This window comes from Hipposideros armiger, unplaced genomic scaffold (genome assembly GCF_001890085.2).
Source record: "Hipposideros armiger isolate ML-2016 unplaced genomic scaffold, ASM189008v1 scaffold_635, whole genome shotgun sequence".
Classification (NCBI taxonomy): Eukaryota; Metazoa; Chordata; class Mammalia; order Chiroptera; family Hipposideridae; genus Hipposideros; species Hipposideros armiger.
Genome location: NW_017731985.1, coordinates 721048 through 742349, shown reverse-complemented (window position 1 = coordinate 742349; position 21302 = coordinate 721048). Strand labels below are relative to the sequence as shown.

At 41.7% G+C, this 21302-nt stretch overlaps 1 protein-coding gene across 7 annotated transcripts in view; it reads right to left on the bottom strand.

Annotated features, from left to right (window-relative positions):
• The window catches only part of STIM1 (stromal interaction molecule 1), a 190300-nt gene that overhangs the window by 130686 nt on the left and 38312 nt on the right, over positions 1-21302 (bottom strand). The window contains exon 1 of one of the 7 annotated variants that reach the window (XM_019625643.1): positions 14539-14696. The exons of 5 other annotated variants lie outside the window; for them this stretch is intronic. In XM_019625643.1, the coding sequence (XP_019481188.1) occupies positions 14539-14614 (76 nt within the window). In that variant the 5' untranslated portion in view covers positions 14615-14696. Of the gene's footprint in view, positions 1-3669; positions 3695-14538; positions 14697-21302 lie in introns of those variants that run through there. One more of the 7 variants, XM_019625645.1, reaches the window with a different exon arrangement.

Below are 21302 nucleotides of genomic sequence, written 5' to 3'. Positions count from 1 at the left end.
GCTCTCTATTGGCTATATTACAAAGTAAAAACAATCTAATTGGTTCAAACAGAAAGCTGGCCCAAAAAATTCAAAATTATCAAAAGACTACTTAAAATATAGATTCATTGTGCGTTGGTATATATATCAAATCAGAGGTAAGCAAACATTCTCTGTAAAGGGCCAGCCAGGTACTAAATATTTTAGGCTCACAGGCCATACATTCTCATTACAGCTAAATAACTCCGTCATTATAGTACAAAAGTAGCCATAGATAATATGCAAACAAATGAATATAGCTGTGTTTCAATAAAACTTTATTTATAGAAGCAGGTATAGTTTGCTGACCCTTGTATTAATTAATAATGAAATAAAGCTATCATGATGAAAAACACATCTAAAAATTAAATCCAAAGATAAACCTCTATCAATTTTCTGTGATGTTTAAAGTCTGGAGATACTCAATCCAGTTAATAAATCTCTTTAAGATCTGAACAGACACTTCTCCCAAGAAGATATACAAATGACCAACAGATACATGAAAAGATGCTTAACTTCACTAGTATTAGGGAAATGCAAATCAAAACCACAATGAGATATCACCTCACACCTGTTACAATGGCTATCATCAACAAGACAAGTAATAACAAGTGTTGGAGAGGCTGTGGAGAAGAAGGAACCCTCATACACTGCTGGTGGGAATGTAGACTGGTGCAGCCACTACGGAAAACAGTATGGAGGTTCCTCAAAAAATTAAGAATAGAATTACCATATGGCCCAGCAATCCCTCTTTTGGGTATCTACCCAAAAAATCTGAAAACATTTATCCGTAAAGATTTATGTACCTCTGTGTTCACTGCAGCATTATTTATGGTGGCCAGACATGGACACAACCAAACAGTCCTTCAATAGGTGATTGGATAAAGAAGATGTGGTACATATATACAATGGAATATTACTCTGCCAAAAGAAAAGATGAAATGCTGCCATTTGCAATAACATGGATGAATCTTGAGAGTATCATGCTAAGTGAAGTAAGTCTGACAAAGTTGAGAACCATATGATTTCACTTAAATGTGGGATATAAAACTGAAAGCAATAAACAAACAAGACAAACAAACAAAAACTCAGAGAAACAGATAACAGTTTAGTGGTTACCAGACATAAGTGGGAGGGGGAGGTAGAAAACGATAAAGGGGGTTAAATAGTGATGGAAGGAGATTTGACTTTGGGTGGTGAACATACAATACAACATATAGATGATGTATTATAGAATTGTACACTTGAAACCAATATAATTTTATTAACCAATGTCATTCCAATAAACTTAATTTTAAAATTTTTTTAAAAAGAAGTCTCTTTATAGGTTTCCTGCTTAATAGTGAAAAACAAAAAGCACATATCATTGGTGAAACCCTAGTTCTTTCTTACTGCAGTAAAAAATGGGATTAAATAACACATAAAAAGCAATATTTTTTAAACTGCACTCATTTGTCAGCAAGTGGTGTTTGAATGACATATACAAAATATTTCTTAACATTTAAAAAAATAAATATTACAAATTATGGAGCATGAGAGATTTGCTATACAGTAAGATACATGTTTTCTTTCATATGCCAGTTAAAGGTATTTGCTGCATTCTATTACATACTGAAATACAAAAGGAACTGCTTTTAAGGGCCACTAAAGGAAAAATGTACAAGAAAGATCCTCTCCAGTATAAGGTTTCTTTTATTAAAATAAAGGTTTATTTTTAAAATAACAAAAAATAAAATTTTGTGGGGGTGGCAGGCAGAAACTACTTAAGTATAACCACTGATAAAGTAGCTGCAAATTCACAGAGACAGAAAGTAGATTAATAGTTGCCAGGTACTAGAGAATGAGGAGTCACTACTGAATGGGTAATGGGGTTTCTTTTTGGGATGATGAAAATGTTCTGGAATTCGATGGTGGTGACGGCTGCACAAAATTTGTTTTTTAAAAAAACTCGGGGCATCCGGTTAGCTCAGTTGGTTAAAGTGAAGTGCTCATAACACCAAGGTTGCTGGTTCAATACCCACATGGGCCACTGAGTTGCGCCCTCCACAACTAGATTGAAACAACTACTTGACTTGGAGCTGATGGGTCCTGGAAAAACACACTGTTCCCCAATAAAAAGAAAAAAAGAAAAAAAATTTTAAAAACCCAATGAATTGTATACATTAAAATGGCAGATTTTATGTTATGTGAATTATATCTCAAAAAAAATTGAATGGCTGAGCTGGCTGTGTATGAGGGCAGCTTTCACCCTCACTCAAATTTACAATACAGAATCCAGCTCAGGCTCTATACACTCTTGCAGACTGGACACTTGCAAAATGCATAGGATACAAATATATTTCATCATTCACATTAACCAATACACTGTAGAGTGACTTCTTCCTGTTCTGTATGTGTCTCTATTTAAACCTGAAAGACTTGTGGCATCTTTAAAAAAAAAAAAAAAGCACCCTTTGGTGTCAGGACTAAGCAATGTCCCTGGCATCCTCAACCCCAGGCCCTAAATGGCTCTGCTATTACCTCACTCTCCCTGATTAGAAGGAAAATACAATCTCTTCTACAAAAGGCTAGAAAGATAGGGAAAAAAGGATTGAGGGACTATCACACTTCAAACAAATATTTATTGCATAAACTGTCCAGCAGTTTTCAATTAACTCTGCAGGCCTCTCCTTTCCCCCAGCCTCCTGCCCAGGTTCCTCGGCAAACATCTACTTCTTCAAGCAGAGCAGCTCTATCTTTGCTGGGTTTTAAATATTGGAAACACACTTTTTTAAAAATAAAAATGGCTCAATTATGGAGCAGACATGTATGAATTTTGCAATTTAAAACGACTGCCCCAACCTCCCAAACCCCTTCTTTGAGTAAATGCATCTTCTTCCCTGCTCTCAGTCCACGATTCCAGGGGAGCTGACTAAGAGTAGAATTTAACTCTGTTGGCCAATGAAAGTCCAGCATTCTTCTGGCCACTGTGATTACTTTAGGGTGGGCACAGGACCCAAGCCAAAATCATACCCAGGGCTTCCAGCACCACCAGGAAAGAGGTATTATCTTTCAATAGTGGTTGCTTAGCTGGCAGAATACATACCCAAAGCTGATATCTATTTTTGCCACTGCATGGGTGGAACCTGCCTAAGAATGACACCAAAACAAAGAAAAGCAGAGCCAAGAGGAAGAGATTAGATCCAAATGACATCACTCAAGTCCCTGGATCTTGCTGTGTCTGAAGGTACATCTATCCTACTAGGCTTTTTAGCTACTTCAGTCAGTAAGTCCCTCTCTCTGGCTTACGTCAGTCTGAGTTGTATTTCCATCACCTACCAAAAAAAAAAGAGTCATAACAAATGTAAAATTATTTGGACAAAAATTGAAAAATACCATTTGGTTAATAAACCCCAAATCTCCATCTGGTCAATAAACCCCAAATCTTTCCTATAAATCACAGTCAGGGAAAGAATATTTTTTAAAATGCTCCCAGAAGACAGTCTTCTCCTTGACTCCCCATTACAGTCCTAAATGTGCACAGCATTTTACAATTTCCAAATCACTTTCCCATTGATGATCTCATCTGATCTTCAAAAACAAAATACACTGTGAAGTCAGCATTCACATTGTATATTTGAAGACACTGAGGAACAGAGAGAACTGACTAACCTGAAGTCATCCAATTTGAAATCAAGGCCTCTCTCCAAATATCTTTTCACTGCTCATTACTGCTTTGCACAGTTCTCAGCGCTGGGAACCTGACTGGGCTCAGTGCAGACTTGCTACTTAACAGCATTGTTCCCCTGCCCTGGCAGCTTTGCTCATTTCAATCAAGCCTCACCCTGCTCCCTTTCCTCACAGGCTGTGATATAAACAAGCCCATGGCACAGCATCCCACTGTATTTACATAAGGGTGTGGCACTCAACTGACTGGCAGCCCTGAAAGTCAGTGGCCTTACTTTCAAAATAGCCCTAGACCTATCGACTGCACATCAGTCGATAGGATCTGAGGAGGAAGAAATGTCTTCTGAGATGCACCTAGTGAGAAGCTAACTTCAGCTAACAGCAGCTAACGCAACTTCTGTATCTGCTGGGATCTGAAGGGTCTAAAAGTGCATTAGACTTGCACCACATACAAAAATTAATTCAAAATGGATCAACAACCTAAATATAACAGTTAAAACCATAAAACTCTTAGAAGAAAACATAGAGGTAATCTTCATTACCTTGGATTAGCAATGGATTATTAGATATGACACCAAGGGCCGGCAGACTGGCTCAGCTGGTTAAGAGCTTACTTGGGAGCACCAGCTCTGAGCAGCAGGGCTGTGGTTCGGATTCCACATTGAGGGCCAGTGACGCTCGCCTTCTACAGCTAAGATGATGAACAACAACTCGACCTAGAGCTGGGCTGCTGTGAGTCGCCGGCGACGGCGTAGGCTGCAGCAGGTCTGCAGTGGGCTGCTGTGAGCTACATGAGTGGCTGGCAGCCAGCGTGAGCGGCTCATAGCCAGTGTGAGCTACCGGGAGCCGCTGTGAGCAGCCGACCAACGACCGGCAACCGATTGCCTCACCCGGGAAGAGCACAATGATCATACCAACATGGGCCAGTCAAGTGGCGTCCTCCACAACTAGACTGAAGAACAAAACAGCAATTTGTCTACCTGTCTGTTCCCCTTCCCCGATTCTCCAACGCTGTTACCCTCCCCCCAGTTCCCCAATAAAATCTTTAAAAAAAAAAAAAAGATATGACACCAAAAGTATGTGCACCAAAATAAATAAATAAATAAATAAGTAGGACTCCATAAAAATTAAAAACTTACAGGGGCGGCCGGTTGGCTCAGGTGGTTGGAGTGCAGGCTCATAGCACCAAGGTTGCTGGTTCGATTCCCACATGGGCCAAGGAGCTGCGCCCTCCACAGTTGGATTTAGGGACAACTGCTTGACCTGGAGCTAGTGGGTCCTGGAGGAACACACTGTTACCCAATAAAATTTCTTTTTTTTCCCTGCCCCCCCACCCCCTAAAATTTCTTTTAAAAATAATAATAAATAAAAAAATTTAAAACCTACAGTGCAACAATGGACATTATCAAAGACATGAAAAGTCAACCTATAGAATGGGAGAGTATATATGCAAATCACATATCTGATAAGGGTCTAGTATCCAGAATATATAAAGAAGTCTAACAACTCAACAACGAAAGGACAATGTAATTTTACATGGACAAAGGATTTAAACAGATATTTCTCCAAAGAAGATATACACATGGTCAACAAGCACAGAAAAAGTTGCTCAATATCATCAGTCATTAGAGAAATAAATGCAAGTCGAAACCACAAGATACTATTTCACACACACTAGGCTGGCTGTAAAACAAACAAGCTGAAAAATAACAAGTGTTGGCAAAGATGTGGAGAAATGGAACCGTTATACAGTGCTGGTAGGAATGTAAAACAGTGCAGCTGCTGTGGAACACAATTTGGGGGTTATTTATATATAGAATTACCATATAACCCCACAATTCCACTCCTACGCATATGGCCAAAAGAACTGAAAACTGGTACATGTACGCACATGTCCATAGCAACACTAGTTACAACAGGCAAAAAAGGTGGAAACAGCCCAAGTGTCCATCACCAGATGAATGAATAAACCAATCGTGGAATATGTATATTTTTTCTCCAGCTATAAAAAGAAATGAAGTTTTTTGATACATACTAAAACATGGATAAACCTATGAACATTATGCTAAATGAAATAAGTCAGAAACAAAAGGAAAATATAGTATGATTCCATTTACATGAAATATCTAGAATAGGCAAATTCAGAGACAGAAAGTAGATTAGAGTTTAACAGGAGCTGGGGGAGGGGAAAATAGGGAGTTATTGCTTAATGGGTACAGAGTTTCTGTTTGGGGTGATGACAAAGGTTTTGGAAATAGTAATGATGGTTGCACAACACTGTGAATGTAATTATTGCCACTGAATTGTACACTTTAACATGGTTAAAATGACAAATTTTATGATATATATTTTACCACAATTAAAAAACTTTAAAAAAAATAAATGATGTACTGATACATGCTACAGTTGGACGAACCTGCAAAATATTATGCTAAATTAAAGAAGCCAGACACACAAGGCCACATATTATTGGGTTGTTGGAAAAGTCATGATGCATTTTTGCAATGAAAAACATAGGAAAAATACATCATGACTTTTCCAACAATCCAATATAAGATTTCATTTATGCGAAATAAACCCACAGAGATAGAATACAGACTAATAGCTGCCAGGGAGATGGGGAAATGGAAAGAAACTGCTTAATAGGTATGGTGTTTTACTTTGGAATGATGGAAATGTTTTGGAACTAGATAGCGGTGATAGTTGTACAACATTTAAGAATGTACTTACTAAATGCCACTGAACTGTTCAATTTAAAATCATTAATTTTACGTTATGTGACTTTTACCTCAATAAAATTGTTTTTTAAGTACATGAGGGAATTCAGGGAATTATCTGGGCAGCAAGAATTAGGGCTAAGAGGCAAGGCACAGCAAGAAATGGTCAGGAACCCAGGGAGTAGTCTAAGGGGCATCCAGGAACAGCAGCAACCTGATGCTCCCTGCACGGGTGAAGGCACAGGTCAAGCTGCTGTAACTATGAGACCCCGACTTAGAGGAGAGTAAACCAAAGAGAATTGTCTTCCTCTCTCATGTAACACTTGAGCAGTGGCAGTCAGGGATTGAGAGTGGAACTCTGCCATCCTCACTCAACATGACGCTTCCATCTCTGGGACCAAAAAGAGCGTGGTAACTCTTCTCATCTCCCAGCCAGCAGGAAGGAGAAAAGGGCAAGAGAAGGACGCATCCACTCCTTTTAAGCACATGGCCCAGAAGTGGTAGACACACCGCTTCCACTTAGATCCCACTGGTTAGAACTTAGATACACAGCCACACTTGGTTACAAAGGAGGCTGGGCAGCTATGTGTCTCACTAAAACTCAAGTGTTCTTTCTATCATTAAAGAAAAAATGAAAGTCAGTATTGGCAAAGACAACTAACAGTCTCTGCTATATTCACTTCAGATCTTTATTATTATTTTATTATTATTATTTGTCTTGTTTAACAGAACTTATTCCCAAGCCCAGCTACCCTGAGGTTGCAGTTTTTATTCAGGGGAACCTCCTGGCTAGGGGGCAAAGAAAAGAACAAGACTTTTATGGACTGACGCCCCTGTTAGCCTCACTACATTGACCAATACCAACACAGCCTATTATTTGCCTTTTGTGAGTGGGTATTTATGGTGGAAAAATAAAAGTTTCTCAAACAAAACAAAAACAGTGAACGCTCTCTCTGTACAATACTGGGCCAGGGGTTACAGAAAAAAAAAAACAAAGTAGGTCCCTGTTTTTAAAACACTCCCAATCTGCGTGGCAATCACAATACAGTGAGATAGTTAACAGAGAAACACATAACGTATAACAGAAGAATAACAGTGGAATGGACTGCCTGCATATGGGCAGGGAGAACAGAAAAGACTTCAAAAAAAGTGGTGGCACTGGAGCTGAGTATTGAAGGATGAGGAATTTACCACATAGAAAAGGTAGGAAGACATTCCAAGCAATATAGAAAGCATGAATAAAAAAGAGAGAGAAAGAGAGAGAGAGAGAAAGAGAGGGATTGACTGATTTGCTGAAAAGACAAGATGCAGAAGCCAGATCATGGAATGCCATCAACACCAGATTCAATCAAAAGCTGGATTTTATAATCTGCCAGGGATGGGAAAGCAACAGAGACTTCTGAGCAGGGAAGGGCCATTGTTAGACTGACTTGTTAGAAAGATGACTCTGGCAGCCAATAGGAAGGATGGACCAAAATAAGGAAAGCTTTGGGCTCACATCCTTGCTGCTATGCCTAGTCGCATCCTTGACTCCCCAATGCCACCATCAATAAACCAAACCCTTAGGGAGAGAGGAAAGGCAGTAACAGCACCCCAGGCCAACCCCTACCAAGACTGAGGCAGGACAAAGTCTCCGTTTTGTTTGGTTTGGTTTGGTTTTACAGCATTTTTTATTGAGGTAAAATTCACATAACACATTAACCACTTTAAGGTGAACATTCCAGTGGCATTTAGTACATTCACCGTGCTGTGCAACCACTAAGGTTCTAGTTTTTGACAAGATACAGGAAAGCCTCTGGGATTTCACCAAAGTCAGGCTCCGCCCACTCCTCAGGCATTTCTGCTCAGACTAATGTGCCAGATACTTGTAGCTTTGGCAAATATCTGCCCACAGTCCCTAGGCTGCCATACTTTTTTCGAGCCTTTCCTGACCTCAGCTCCCCTGGGAACACAGGGCATAGTGACCAGATGCAAATCTGACCATGTCTATGCCTTATGTAAAACTTTTCAGTGGCTCTGCATTGCCCAAAGGATAAAGTGTAAAATCCTTAACATGACATACGAGGCTCTCTCCGATCTGACATCTGGCTTGTTTCCCTAGCCTCATCTCCTAAACATGTTGCTCTAAAATTCCTTCCTCTCATTATGTTTGCCTTGCTACTTGTGACTGCTCAAACATGCTATTTTCTTTCTCTCACCCTGGATGGTGTTGTCACCCCCATATGCTTTTCCCCCAGGCTTATCTTACCCTAGGGAAAGTTCTCATCCTATTTTCATTATTCCCTGGGAACTACTCTGATCTCAGTCTTATTTTACCCTGGGGACCACGCTGATCCACAGTTCACTGTTCACTATTCTCTGGATACGTCATTGACCGTATCACACCACAGGACGCGGTTTTTTCCACCTCCTCCTTTCCTACTTCAGTCATATTACTGAGAACAGCCTTATCCTGAATACATCTGCTTCTGTTCCCTCTGTCTGGGTCCTATAAGCCCAGGGCTTCACCAAGTCTCTCACCCCAAAGTTACTGGTAACTGGGTTTTAGAGTAGTCAAAAATCATTGAAACAGAAAGTAGAATGGTGATTGCCATTCTACTGAGGGGAAAGAGGTATGGGGGGAGGTTATTGTTTAAATGGGTATAGAGTTTCAGTTTTACAAGATGAAAAGAGTTATGCAGATGGATACATTATGAATGTATTTAATACATATTGAACTGTACACTTTAAATGGTTAAGATGATAAATTTTATGTTGTGTGTATTTTACCACAATAAAAAATATGGGGGGAGCCGGCCAAGTGACGCGTTGGTTAAGAGCTGGCTTGGGACGCCAGAGGGCCCTGGTTCGGATCCCACAGATGAGGGCCAGTGACACTGCCCTCCACAGCTAAGATGCTGAACAACAGTTCAACCTGGAGCTGGGCTGCCATGAGTCACCGGCAGCAGTGTAGGCTGCAGTGGGTTGCCATGGGCTACCGTGTGTAGCCGGCAGCCAACATGAGCGGCCAGCAGCCGCAGTGAGCGACCGTCTAGAAGCCGGCGACTGATGTGCCTCACCCGGGAAGAGCGCAATGATGGTGCCAACTTGGGCCAGTGAAGCAACGTCCTCCACAACTAGACTGAAGAACAAAAGGATAGCAACTTGTCTGTTCCCCTTCCTCAATTCCCCAATAAAAATCTTTAAATATATATATATATATACACATATATATACGGGGAATAAAGTTACTGGTGTCAAATACAAGGTGTGATCAACAAATGTGGTGAATGTTTAAATAAAAAAACATTATTACGGTAAAAGACACATTGCCAGCAACCCCCCTCAAAATAATCCCCCTGGCTTCAAACACACTTATCCCATCGTTCTTGCCACTTTCTGAAACAGTTCTGGGAGTCCTCTTTCATGAGTGTCTTTACTTTATCCTTCATCATGGCAATGCTCTGTGTCACAAATCGTTTCTGGTATGGCAATTTCTGTCAAATAAAAACATTACGGTGTATCCTCATACACCTTATTCACTAGATCTGGCACTGTGTGACTCCTGGCTCTTCCCCAAAGTCAAAATGACCATGAAAGGAAAACATTTTGAATCAATTCAGGACATTGAGGCAGCCATGACAGTGCAACTAAAGACACTCACAAAAGAGGACTTCCAGAATTGCTTCAGAAAGTGTCAAAACAATGGAATAAGTGTGTTTGAAGCGAGGAGGAGTATTTTGAGGGGGATTAATGGCAATGTGTCTTTTACTGAAATTTTTTTTTTAATTTAAACATTCACCGTATTTTTTTATCACACCTCATATATGGTGACAGAAGGAAATTTGACTTTGGGTGGTAAACACACAATGCAATATATAGATGATGTATTATAGAACTGCACACTTGAAACCTATCTAATTTTATTAACCAATGTCATTCCAATAAATTTAATAATACTTTTTTAAAAAGCTACTGGTACCTGGGACTTAGGAGATACGCTATATCCCAGCCAGCTGAGGGGCTGGATCCTGATCTTACTCTCCCTCACCATCTTTTCTGACCTAATGACGCAGCTCTGTTAGGATGGTATTTGAGCCCAGCCTCATTTCACCTTGGAGATATCTCTGACTCCAGCCCATCTTACTTTGGGGACAGCTCTGACGTAGGCCTTCCCAATCACCATACCACAGAGAAAGTCACACTAAGTATACCCTAGAGATGGTTTGCACTCTGACCTTGGCTGACGTTAAACCTTGGTGAAGAAAGGTGATATGAAGCAATTAGCCCAAAGTAACCCTAAAGTTATTCTAAACTAGCAAAAGAAAGGTCTTTCCTAGAGAAGAGGGGAGAAAATTTTCCAAATCATCACAAAACTCTTCTGACTTTCTATGTACACAAGCCAAAGGTGGTGTCAAGTAGTGCATAGGCAGATCTCACACAAAGGTTTTTTTCTAGGTGTTTCAGGTTTCCGGCTACAGTAGCATTACAAATATCAGTGGGTTCCCATGTGAGTGAATGAACAATGCCCAGTTCAGGACATTCAGACTCTGCCTTTCTTCTGGTTTCTAGGCCTGTGGTTTACACACTCCATTCAGTAGCAAAGCAACAATATTTAGACTCTGCCGTTCTATAGTATTTTATTTGGGCTTGGCAATGTATTAAGTGAAACAGATCTAGGCTTTATAACTTTCTAGCCATACAATCTTGGGTAAATCACTTTCCTCATTTGGTAAAATGAAGTAATAGTGGTATCTTGCAAGGTTCAGAAGTACACAAATATATATAAAGCATCTAGCAATGTACCTGGCCCAAAATATTTCATTCCACAAATATCTACTAAGCACATGCTATGTGCCAGTCAGTATTTTAGGCACTGAGGATTCAGCAGTAAACAAAAATCACTGCTCTTATGGAACTAACAGGAAGTAGACCAAAAAAAAAAAAAAAGTCAGAGGGTAATAAATGCGCTATGAAGAAAAATAAAATTGAAAATAGAGGCTGAGGTACGCTATGGGGAAGGGATTGCTATTTTTAAATAGAATGACTGAAGAAAGCCACTGAGAAGATGACATCTGACCAAAAGATCTGAAGGAAATGAGATAATGAGCCAGTGCAGAAAGTTAGAGAAAGGGAAGAACAAATGCAAAGGCCTTGAGGCAAGAGCCTATCTGTCTTGTTCAAAGAACAGTGAGGAAGCAATGATGGCAGGGTGAGCAGGTGGAGAGGGGATGAGGATAAGCCGGTAACTCTGGGAGCCAAGTCACTCTCAGGAGTTTGGCTTTTTCTCTGAGAACTATGGGAAGCCACTAAACGATTCTGAACAGTAGAGCTATGACTGGATTTATGTTTTGAAAAGATCACTCTGGCCGCTCTATTTGGAACTGTAGGCAGGCAAGAGCAAAGGCAGGGAAACTAATTAAGAGGCTATGATCTGAAGCCTAAAGGTAGAAACGATAAGATTTGCTGACAGACTAAATGTAAGTGTGAACTTGTTAAATTTAAAATGCCAATTAGACATCCAAAATGTCAATTAAGAGATTGGATACACAAGTCTAAAGTTCAGAGAAGAATTCTGAACTGAAAACACAAATTTGAGAGTTGTCAACAAACAGACGATAACTAAAACTATGAAAGTGGCTTTTAAATACTATTTATTTATTACTCAATAATTCAAGTACCCAATGAATAGTAACTGCTATTATAACCCTTTTGTTTTCTTAAGGTGCTAGAGAAACTTGCCAACTCTTATCATGTATACTTAAACTTCAGTGCCCAACCTCTAAGCCCATCCCCAATCCCTCAAATCCCTTCCTTCCTTTCAAATTTTCAATTAAAACATCAGATAAGTAGAGACATTGTGGTGTTAAGTAAAGCACCAGTTTTAGAATTAGACAGGATTGGGTTTGAATCCTTCATCTTAGCTACTTACTACTTCCATGACTTTTGAACCTGAATTTTCTTACGTGTAAGATGGAGGTAAGTACCTATGTTATAGGACTGCTGTAATGATAAGATATCCATTCATGCACTTGTACAATAAATACTTAATGAGCCCAGAACTGTGCTTAGCACTAGTGCCACAACAGTATATTCAGGCTCAAGCACTGCTCTCATGTGCCTTATTGCCCAAGTGACCATAATATTTCTAAAGGACACAGAAAAAATTTTAAAATTAAAAAAATCATCTAAATAAATATGTAAAGAACTTCATACAGTGCAAATAGTAGGTGCTAAATAAATAACAGTGCTTACTATTTTATAATTAAAGCATATAAATTCTCATAAAACAATATACTTTCAGAATTGGAATGACTTTTAGAAATCAAAAACTCCAATCCCCTCATTTAAGAGATGAGCAGATTAACTTATTCCATAATAAACTTACACCCATTCAGGTCACATGCCAGGTATGTGGGATATAGTAATGAGTAAAACACAGTCCCTACCTTATGTCAAGTAAATATGCAAGGGGGAAGTGACTTGACCAAGGTAATCTAGTCTATCACTTAGACTGAAATAATGTCTCATAATTTTCAGTGTTTTTTTCCTTGCTACTGATCCAAAATTATTCCATTCAAATAAAAATAGTGGGGGTGCCAAAAAATGTACACATTTTAAGAGACGTTGTCTATGTATTATTTTTCAAAGTTGAATTGAATTACAGTAGCAATGTGTAGTAGGACGTTCGCTCAAAAGATGGCGTTAATCAAAAGAATGCTAGCGTCATTCATTGTATTACAATTTTAATACAGTTTTTTTCCTTTCTTAAAATGTGTATACATCTTTTTTGGCACCCTCTGTACTTATCAGGAAGAAGCCTACCATGTGCCCTGTGCCAAAGACAGTGCCATTCTACAACTCAGCAATTCCTCACACGTAGCTTGTCAGAAAGGATGAGTCCCTTTGGGCTCAGAGGTTGATCCTTTTTTTCTCTATAAACAGTGTAACAAGCAGCAGCTGGGATCCCAGAGGTCCTGGTAGGAAATTACAGAAAAACGGAGAAAAATAAAATGAAAGCCAACGGTCACCAAGGCCAATGGCTGAGCAGAGATAAGGCAGAGCAAGGCCAGACCAAGACCTTTCTCCTTCATTCCAGAGATTAAGTCATGTTCCTTCCCTCCAGGCTAGGACCAGTTCCAGAATTCTACTTGTGTCCCTCTGGGCCACCCATCCTCTTTAGAGTCTCCACATGGAGCTCCTAACAGAAAACACAGCACTGTAGCGCAGAAAGAGAATACCATGTAGTTTCACAGACCTGGGCTGAAACTTTGGCTCCACCACTAACTAGCTGCGTTTTTCTTAACTTGTCTGTTTCTGCATCTGGAAAATGGTGACAATGCTTGCTTCTAGGAGTTGTGATGAGCTATATAGAATTGTGCCTAATGTGTTTAGATGTACCTAAAAAAAAGACCCCTGGCATACAGAGATTACTCAATATAGGGTGTTATCACTAATTATTATTCATGTCAAAGTCTCTCTTGTCTACCCCGCACTCCTCCTAGTGACTGTAGGCTTCAGCGCAGCACCACAGGTTAGGTGGTGAGCTTTCACAATAATGTGGAATATTCAGAGAGGCATGGCACCTTCACTGACGACAGACATTTCTCTATCTCTCCTTCCTCAACCTACACCAGCTCCCCACTCCCCTCCCCCAACTTTGAAAAAACAAAATCTTTGAACCTGCCTCCCTGGTTTCTCTTCAAAACATCACCGTCCTCCTTACATCCTTACCACTACATTTCTCAGAAGTCTGTACTTACTGAATCTACGTCCTCACCTTGTGCTCACTCCCTAAGTCACAGCACACTAACTCCCGTCCCCACCCCTCCACTGAAACTGCCATCACCAAGGCACCAAAGACTCAGTAGCCTCATTTCAGGGCTTACCCTGCTTATTCTCTGCTGCAATAGACACCTACCTTCTTTCAGAAACATCTCATTCCTGGCGTCCCAGTCAGGACTTTCTCGTACCTCTCTAACTGCTCCCCTCAGGTTCCTTCCCTAACTGTACTGTCTACACATGCCACAGTTCCTCGGGATTCTAGCCTCACACGCCTTCCTCTCCCCATTTTATGGGTTTTACTCAGGTGATTTCACCTATTTCTATGGTTTCCACATTCTCTTAGAAGCCAACGTTCCCAAACCTATGTTCCTACCTCTCTCAGGAGCTCCAAAGCTCATATTCTCTCCCACAAGTAACAGATACATTCCCTGGATGTCATCCGCAGGCATCTCAAGCCAACATTAACTTCCCCAAAGCAGCTCTCCATCCTGTATTCCACGTGTTAACAGGGTCAGAATAACACCCAGTTACCTAATACTTCCTCCCTTATCCTTCAGTCACACAACTTAAATCAACCCCCAGGGCCACTGCCCTTGTTCCAATGTCATCATTTCCTACTGCAACAGTCTTCTAGCTGGCTTCCCTGCCTCTAGTTTTAATCTATCCATTCTAAACCTTCTAAGCACAAACATCAGTGATCTTTTTAAAACACCACTCTGATCACGTCCCAGCATCTTAAATATCCAATAGGTTTTAAGCTCTTTACCATTCAGGATCCCTCCAAGCAGCCCAACAGTCCAACACAAGGAACAACTCACCACTCCCTGAATATGCCATGCAGCTCCACACTTAGCCTGTCTAGAATGCATTCCAGGGCCCTCTCTGCAATTAGACCTTCCTTCCTTTCTCTCCCAGTATATTTTCTATGATCCTCTATTGTAGCACTGGTGACACTATATTGAGTGTGCTGGCTTGTGTGCTTACCTTCTCAGTAATCTGTGGATTGCTCAAGGACAAGGACTATGTCTGTCACATCTCTGTACCCCTGCCCACTTGCCCAGTTTCTCAAAATGAGCAACCGGACTATTAATCATGACAGAGGATTCTACCCCAACCCCCAACCCCCAACCCCCATGTCAGGAGCACATACTCTAATGGCAACAGGAAGTCTTAATAGATTCAACTTCCCCTCTTGCAAATGCTGCTTGTACGGACTCTCACTCAGGAATTATTCTTGACCCGATTCCTGGGGCCCCTCTGCCTGGAACAGCCTGTTCAAAGGGGATAGGAAAGCTTCCTATAGATTAAAATTCTTTGGAAAATGATTTCTTAAATGGGCTGAGATTACAGGTGGGGCTGACAACTGCCAGTTCCATCTCAGGAAGTAATTTGTGAAATAACTTCAAGACTTTTACATACCTTCAAAAGTAACTGGGATGATTACTACAACAACCTGTGGCTAGTCCTGCTGCCTTCAAGTACCCCCCTTGGGAAACTGCCCTGTACCACACGACTTGCAACAAGTTGCTTCACTAGCCGGAAATCTAAGATGGCTTCTCACTCCCTAACACTGTACAGCATGGTGATTTAAGAGCAAGGACTCTGGAAACCTATCGGCCAGGCCTGAATCCCAGCTCCACCATTTATTAACCACGCGAGTTTGAGCAAGTTATTTAAATTCTCTGGGACTCAGTTTTCTCACCTGTATAATAGGAAAATAATAGTTCCTACCCTCTTAGGGTTGGTATAAGGATTATGTACACTAATAATAAGAATTAAATAATTTTGGGGCCGGCCGAGTGGCGCGATGGTTAAGAGCTGGCTTGGGACGCCAGAGGGCCCCGGTTCGGATCCCACATATGAGGGCTAGTGACACTGCCCTCTACAGCTAAGATGCTGAACAACAGCTCAACCTGGAGCTGGGCTGCTGTAAGTTGCTGGCGACAGCGTAGGCTGCAGCCCCTGTGGCAGTGGGTTGCCATGGGCTACTGTGTGTAGCCAGCAGCCAGCGTGAGCGGCCAGCAGCCGCAGTGAGCGGCCGTCCAGAAGCCGGCGACTGATCTGCCTCGCCCGGGAAGAGCGCAATGATGGTGCCAACTTGGGCCAGTGAAGCAACGTCCTCCACAACTAGACTGAAGAACAAAACCCTTCCCCCAATTCCCCAGCACTGTTCCCATTCCCCAATTCCCCAATAAAAAAAAATAAATAAATAAATAAATAAATAAAATAATTAAATAATTTTTTAAAAGAATTAAATAAGCTTAGCATTAAAAAATGCTAAGAAGAGTACCTAGCACATAGTTAAGAACGTAGTAAATTACATATAACCATATTCAGGTTTCCAGTCCCTCTGTCATTCATAGCCTGAGACATGAACCGTTTGTTCCAACCATTTCACATTCTACAACTCATCAGTCCTTTTCATTTCTGACTTTATCACTTCCCACTACTCACAATACCAATCCCCATCAGCCCAGCTCCTCCCTCTGTCCTTAGCTGCAAATTCTCCCTGGCAATGCTACCTTCAGCTGACCCGAAAATAGCCCCCTCGGCAGAGGGCCCATGGGTGCTTCTCCTGAGCATTCTATTCTCTATGCTCACTCCTACCTGTGCTCAGGTCATTTTTACAGTCCAAATGCCTCTCTGAGTTTCTGCAATGTATAAACCTTAAACAGAGTTTTAGAGACTAATTAAGTCACACGACCTCCAGAAAGCCTGCCAGAGTACAGTGACTCATACAAATGTTTGCCTTCCCTTAATTACTAAAGTCTTAATCTGTAATATACATTTCCACACTCATATCATCTAATCATCTCTATTAAATTAAGTTTCATGAAGCAGTGTCTGGTTTTTCATCAGTACATCCCTATTACCCTAGAACAGTGACTGATCATAGTAAATGTTTAATAAATGTTTATTGAATGCAATCAATCTAGCCCAACTAAATCATCTTTAAATTAGGTAACCAGGGTTGAGAAGGTAAAAGTACCTCACTCAAAGCAGAGTGAAGACTGGTACCCAGACCTCCCTAAGACTAAAACATGGAATGCAGTCTCCACTATCACCCCCGCCCCACCAACTCACTTCTGGACCAGTTGCAATTAACGAGAGCACTCAGAGAGTTCTCTGATTGAAGTGAGTGTTATTCCTCAAAGCAGGGCATTTATCACCCCCTCCAGAAGCAGAAAACTAGATCAACTATAGAGGCTTGATTACCTAACTCTCCTGTCATTGAGTCTGGGACATAACTAGGGACTGGTGGATTAACCAAGATCTCCAGCTTTCGGCAACAACAACCTACCCTGTGAAAAGAAGAGGAGCCCTGGAGGGACCTTGCCAGCCAAAGAACAGCATGCCATACTATTTCTCCAAGCCCTACAAATAGAAAAGCAGGGAGCCACTTCGTGCTCATTAACCTAATTGTTTTCCATGGAACACTGATGTCTTATAAAATGTCAATAGGTGTTCTTTTGAGGGGAAAAAAGATTCTATGATCCCAAAAAAAATGCAGGAAGCCCTGTATATCTTCCCTTATCATACTAAAGTTTCCTAGCTTTTCCAAAGTTGATCTCAAAGGTCTTTTATAGAGTAATAACTATTGTCATTTCATGATAGTGGTATTCTGAGAAACACTTATTTTTAGAGTACACTGTACAAATGTATAAAGGTACCGTTCCACAGTTACCCAAAATGGACAGAACCCTAGGGTAGGAGAGGATGCCTAAACTACTTGGACTACTAAAATTACATGACTTTCTCTAAGCTTGGGGGAAGGTTAGCCTAGATTCAGATCTAAGTGTGTTTGACTTTAAAGCCTCCTTCTTTCTGCCGTTATGCTATATTCCCTGACAGTTATTTATTTTTAAAAATGTTTATATAGAGCTGCAGGTGCAATGCTAGGTACAAGGGATACAAAGAAGTATAAGATTTAGTAATCTCTGCCCTCATGACACTCATAGTTTGGTGATGCTCACTGCTTTAATAGAGGGAATGGGGACATAGGGATAGAGAGAGCTAGGGAGCAAGGAAAGCTCACGGGGCCCTCTAATCTTTGATAGTAGGGGAAGTTGTGAGGGAAGGCTTCCCAGAGAAGTCAGTACCTCAGCTAATCTAGTGAAGAAGAATATGGGCTCTGGGGGAGTAGGAAGTTTCTACCTATCCAGGCCAGCTTCCAGCCTATCCAACCAAGACGTGGCAGAGAAAAGAGAGGTCTTTATCACATATAGCCATTTCCGGGGGCTGACCAGAGATGGCTTCAGGGAGCACAAGCCAGGTTGAGTTTCTACCAGATACAAAGTTATTTGACAGCTGCCCTCTTGGAAACAATTAACTTGGCAGTTTTCACTTTGACAGAATCTTAGGCCTGAAAGGACTACTTTAAAATCACTTAAATAAACCCCCACTTTAGTGATGATAAGAGGTCCTAAGAGATCTGTCTTCATTTGTCCCCACTTGAGCTGAATACGGGAGAAACACAGTTTAGACAATGATAATTATAAAGGTTAATAATTAATGAGAGCTTATTATATGTCAGGCAATCTGCTAAATGTTCAAGATGGATTATCTCATCTTAATCTCCATAGCAGCCCAAGTGAGGGAGATAATATGATTATTTCCATGTTATAGATAAGGAAGTAGGCTCAGAGAAATTAAGTAACTTGCCCAAAGTATTACTAGTCATTGATGAGACCTTGACCCCAGGGCCCATGTTCTTTAATCACTAGACTAGCCAAGGTACCAACTTCTCTGGGAAGCCCCCACTGACAACTTCCTCTACCACCAATGACTAGGAGATCCCCTCCCCCGGCCCCCCGAGCTGTCATTGCCCCGTCTCTCTCTCTCTATCCCTATGTCCGCATTCTCTCTATCATAGCAGTATCACCAAATTATGAGTTCTGTGAGGGCAGAGGTTACTAGATCTTATACTTCCTTCTATTCTTTGTACCTAGCATTGCACCTGCAGCTCAATAAACATTTTTTAGAATAAACAACTATCAAAGAATATAGTATAATGAAAAAAAGAACAGACTTTAAAGTCAAACAGACTGAGATCTGAATCCAGGCACAGCCACTTCATAGCTATATGGCTAAGTCACTTAACCACACTGGGGCTCAGAGTGGTAAAATGTTTGACCATATAACATTGTGAGGAAACTAAGCTAAGCACTTTATTACAATGCCTGGCACATAAAAGTTATTCCATTTTATTTATCATCCTCCTCCTTTTCCCTTGTCCTACATATATCAGTAGAAAGAGCACTAGTCTGCAAATCCAGAGTCTAATTAGCTAGAATCTTAGTTAAATAATTCTCCTTTCTGGGCTTCAATTTCCTCATCTATTATACAATTCACAGAACAATTGTTTGGAACACATGAAATAATAAAATGTGTTTAAGTGGTTGATAAGCACTGCACAGACTGAAGGAATTTTTGGCATTCCATCTATCTGGCTTTTAAAATCAGCCTTGAACCACACAGCATATAGGTGTCTTGAAGCTCAGGGAAGAAGAGTGATCTCTCTGAGACCTAAAAGCTACAATATAAAGGGAGGGAGTAGGGCCGGCTGAGTGGCGCGTTGGCTTGGGACACCAGAGGGCCCTGGTTCGGATCCCACATATGAGGGCCAGTGACACTGCCATCTGCAGCTAAGATAGTGAACGGCAGCTCGACCTGGGACTGGCCTGCCATGAGTCGCCGACGATGGCGTAGGCTGCAGCCCCTGCTGCAGTGGGCTGCCATAAGCTACCGTGAGCAGCCAGCAGCCGCCGTGATCGGCCGACCAGAAGCCGGCGACTGATTTGCCTCGCCCGGGAAGAGAGCAATGATGATGCCAACTTGGGTCAGTGAAGCAACGTCCTCCACAACTAGACTGAAGAACAAAACCCTTCCCCCAATTCCCCAGCACTGTTCCCCTCCCTCAATTCCCCAATAAAAAAATCTTTAAAAAAAAAAAAGAGGAGGGAGTATTAGCACTGTCACTAGGAGAAGGAGCCAGTTTCACTGAGGAGCCGAGGTAAGACACTGCCAGGTGGCTTTGCTCCAGCAGTCCCTAGCTAATTAAGGCCTTGCTCCCCTGCCCTGTCTGCCTGTGACCTCCGCAAAGACTAGAGAACACCAAGTGCTCCACAGCCGCTCTTTTCTTGGCCAGAGCAATATAAGGTATTGCCGGCCGAGGAGCAGCCAAAACTACTGCTAAGACGGCGCCTACCTTTGGCCTTCCTCAGAACAGGGCCAGAACAAGGAGCCTTCCAGCTGTCCTGAGGTCATCACCTTCGAATTCCGAAGAGTCAGGCCTCAACACAGCTCCCAGGCCACTGGGCCTGGGACATGTCAGATGTGACACAATTGAAGCCTGACCAACCAGGCCTTTGGACAGACTAGGAAATCCTCCTGTGCTATGGAATAAGGGGTCAAGATAAGGGACTGGTCCTCTCATTCTCAGTTGGGAGTGTCTAGTCTTAGATGCTCCCAAGGCAACTTTTCAGGCTCTTCCTCAGGCTGCACAGGCCCCAGGGACTTAATCACTTCCTCAGCTCATTAAGCAGAGCTCTCACTCTGTCCCTTAGGGCGCCCTCCCCCAGGCCTGGCTCTAGGGTAAGAAAGTCCATCCATCTGGGGCCTTCAAAAGTTAAAACATATGGGCCTTTTGCGTTGTCAGGGCTAACGTGTTGGGTTGGGAAAGAATGTAGGCCAAAAGCAACAAACATGAGGAAATAAAGGTTTAAAGTCAAGTTCATTACAGTCACTGTCCCCACTTCATAATTTCTGGGTCCTATTATAATTGGTTATAGAATAGTTACAATCCAATAGTTTTCAAACTTCGCTTTTTTTTTTTTTAAGATTTTTATTGGGGAATTGGGGGATGGGAACAGCGCTGGGGAACTGGGGGAAGGGGAACAGACAAGTTGCTGTCCTTTTGTTCTTCAATCTAGTTGTGGAGGACATTGCTTCACTGGCCCAAGTTGGCACCATCATTGTGCTCTTCCCGGGCGAGGCAGATCAGTCGCCGGCTTCTGGACAGCAGCTCACGGCGCGCCATCGCCTGCAACTCACGGCAGCCCAGCTCCAGGTTGAGCTGTTGTTCAGCATCTTAGCTGCAGAGGGCAGCGTCACTGGCCCTCATATGTGGGATCCGAA